Raw genomic sequence first — 3171 nt, 5'->3', positions numbered from 1 at the left:
CAAACAGCCATCGCTCCATCCCCAGGGCCGTGTGGGAGGCAGGCAGCGAGGAACAAGCTCACGCCTGTCCTGGAAAGCTGAATTCATGGGATGACACATCCCTGAGCAGCTACTTGCTCCAGACCAAGCTGAGAAGGGGGCAAATCCTCCCCCCCACCACGAGGGGGGGCCAAAACCCTTCTCCCCACCACCAGGGGGGGCCAAACCCTCCTCCCCACCACCACGGAGGGGGGGCCAAAACCCTCCTCCCCACCACCACCACAGGGGGGCCAAAACCCTCCTCCCCCCCCCCACCACGGGGGGGCAAAATCCTTCCCATCGCGGGGGGGACACAGAGACCAACGTCCTCTGTGGCCGCAAGGGCAGCTCATCCCTAGCCAAGCATCCCCCCCAGGCGCAGGGCCAGCCTCTCCGCGTCCCTCCACTCACCACCGGATGGCTTGCAGTTTCACGGCCAGCTTGACGCCCTCCAGGCAGAAGGCTTTGGCTTTACACACCACCTCCATCCTGCTGAGAAGGGCCACCAGGTGCTCCGAGCAGGCCAGCATGTCGGCTAGCACTTGCCACTTCAGCAGCAGGTTGTCCCCTGCGAGAGAGGACGGGAAGGTGACCGGGAACTGCTCCTCCCGGAGAGGCGGGCAAGGAGCCCGGCTCTTTCCAAAGGAGGAAACGGATTTCAATCCACACGAGCGACCGACTCACCGTAATCCACAAACTGGACGCCTGATGCTGTCTGACAGCCCAGCACGTCGCTCTCCATCAGCAGGAGGATGATGCTGCGGAAGAGCTTGTGGGCTTCGGCCAGAGCCGTCTCGGGCGTCTTCCACCCTGTGCAAGGGCGGTCGTGGGTATCGACACCAATCAAGACCCTCCCCAGCCCCAGCCCAGAGCTACTCCTCCCAAAATTCCTTCCCCTCACCCCAAACGGGCTGGCTTGGAGAAACCCAGAGGTGAAACGTTTGCAGGGAGCTTTGTCCACGATCTCCATCAGCCTGGTGCTCACCCGGGAGGGTTTTAAACATCCCCCCCAGCAACTCACCTTGCACAAAGATGCGCTGCTGGAGCTCCGGTGAGAGGTGGGCAGGGGAGAGGCTCAGGTAGACGGCGGCCAGCTGAAGGACGTGGGCTCGCAGCAGGTACCAGACCTTCGCGGCTTTTTGCAGAGCCGGGTTCTGGAGCACCCCCAGCAGCAGGGTGAGACCTTCTTCAACCTGCAAAGGAAGAGAATGGCTGTTTGTGGTCCAGGGTATCTCCACACCCAAGGTCCCTAGTGAGAGGTACCGAGCCAGCCAGAGCTGCTGCAGCCTCCTCTGGCCCTCTGACTATTTCGGAGGCAGAAGAGGGTTTTTAGGAGCCTCACCTGGTGGTTGACACAGCACAGCTGGCTACGGAGCAGGAGGCAGGTTTGCTGCAGCAGCAGGTAGGAATCCTCACTGCTGTTGGCTTTCTGCAGGCAGGACTCCATCTCCTCCAGATAAAGCTGGAAACCAACACCCCGGCATGAGGGCTGCAGCCTCGGGGATCAGCTGAGCTCACCCCACGGCCCCTTCCCTCCCTCCCAGCCTTACCTGGGCGTAGCTGGGACACTCCAGCTGGAAGAGCAGCTTGGTGACCTGGCACAGGGCACTGGCCATTCCCAGGTTGTCCCCGAGGGCGCTGCACAGGGCTCTGACCAGGAGGTAGCTCTCCATGGCTTGAAAGGGCTGGGGGCAGGAAAACCCCCAGGGTAAGACTCGGATACCACCCCAGAGGGACCCCGTGTGCCTGGGGAGGCTGCCGTCCTGCCGTCACCTCCCCAGCAGCGTTACCTTGGCCATCAGCTTGTAGAGAGCCGCTAGGATGTGCAGGGAAGCCACGGTCTGCTCAGGGCTGCGGACGGCCGGGACGCCCGGCATCGCCAGGAGCTGCTTCCACAAGTTGAAGGCATCATCCAGGCTTTTGGACAGAGCTGAGGGCACACCACAGGTCTGAGACACCCCAACCCGAAACCAGGCGCTCCCAGAGAGCCTCTTCACCAAGGGCCCAAAGCCGGCAGCATCCTCACCAGTCTCTGTCGCCAGGTTGAAGGAGATGCCGCTGAACAGGAAGCTGTTCTCCAGCAGCCTGCCTTCGTAGTTGAGGTCATTGGGCTCAAACTCGTCCAGGTTCTTCACCCCCTCAGCTTTGGCTCTCTGGTCCCTCTCTATGCTCTGCAGCGGGGGGAGAAGGCAGTGGTGACGCACGTAAGAGACACCACAGGGTGTCCAGCAGGGTCTGGGTGGCTTTTGCTGGCCCCGGTGCAGCGCTGAGCATTGCCAGCGAGGATGAGGAAGGCACCCGACACGTGGACGGAGCCCCATGGCATTTCCCCGATCGGGAGCCCCCCTCCACCACCCTCACCCCCACCTTCTCCAGCATGGACTCCAGGGTGCAGATGTAGAGCCAGAGCAGAGCCTGCGCCCGGTCATCGAGGAGCCGGTCCCGATTCTGAGCGCTTTTGGGTATCAAGTCGAGCAGCCGCAAGGCTTCATGGACCGAGTCCAGGGAGGAGCTGCTGGAGAAGGAGATTACAAACAGCCTTCTGCCGCCAACCCCCCCGGAACATCTTAAGGGAAGGGACAGATAAACCCCAGGACCCCAAACAGACCCAACAGCCAGAGCAATAACACTCCAGATCCTTAAAATTCCCCCCTGAGGACCCTCAAATGCTCCTTGGGGACTTTTAGGGACACAGGGAGGGGATCCCGGCACACCGACGTCCACCCACCAGTCCGTCTGCTGGGCGTAGCTGTGGTAGCACAAGACCTGGGCCAGCTCCGTCAAGCCAACGGCTCGCTCGTGCAGGCGGCCGCTCTCCTCCGAGCAGATCTCCAGCAGGTCGCAGAGGACGTTGTAGCGTTCCTGCCCCGAGTCGCCTCGGATGGTCTTGTAGGCCTTCAGCTCCGCGAAGAGGACGGTCACCAAGGTCTCCGAGTCCAGACTGTGCCCCTCCAAGCCATCCTTCAGGGTCCTGGGGGAATCGGGAGCTGTAGGGGGGGGCTCTGGGCAGAGTGCAGCAGAGCTGGGCACATCTCAGAGGGAGACACATCCTGGCTTGTCTCAGGAGTGGTGTGGCCAGCAGGAGCAGGGCAGGGACTGTGCCCCCATCCTGGGCACTGGGGGGGCCGCCCCTCGAGTGCTGGGGTCAGGGTT

The 3171-nt window shown here is 62.4% G+C and overlaps 1 protein-coding gene across 1 annotated transcript in view; it reads right to left on the bottom strand.

Moving 5' to 3' along the window:
• The window catches only part of ESPL1 (extra spindle pole bodies like 1, separase), a gene marked incomplete at its 5' end in the record, with an annotated part of 13953 nt that overhangs the window by 7886 nt on the left and 2896 nt on the right, over window positions 1-3171 (bottom strand). Inside the window, 8 exons of the mRNA XM_035901511.1 lie at window positions 430-586; window positions 703-828; window positions 1040-1211; window positions 1361-1480; window positions 1569-1703; window positions 1809-2189; window positions 2386-2530; window positions 2747-2989. Coding sequence (XP_035757404.1) covers window positions 430-586; window positions 703-828; window positions 1040-1211; window positions 1361-1480; window positions 1569-1703; window positions 1809-2189; window positions 2386-2530; window positions 2747-2989 — 1479 coding nt within the window. The remainder of the gene's footprint in view (window positions 1-429; window positions 587-702; window positions 829-1039; window positions 1212-1360; window positions 1481-1568; window positions 1704-1808; window positions 2190-2385; window positions 2531-2746; window positions 2990-3171) is intronic.

The sequence above is a fragment of the Egretta garzetta genome, unplaced genomic scaffold, assembly GCF_000687185.1.
Source record: "Egretta garzetta isolate BGI_Z169 unplaced genomic scaffold, ASM68718v1 scaffold309, whole genome shotgun sequence".
NCBI classification, from domain to species: domain Eukaryota; kingdom Metazoa; phylum Chordata; class Aves; order Pelecaniformes; family Ardeidae; genus Egretta; species Egretta garzetta.
The sequence above is the reverse complement of the archived record's forward strand: the minus strand, read 5'-3'. Positions and strand labels throughout refer to the sequence as shown.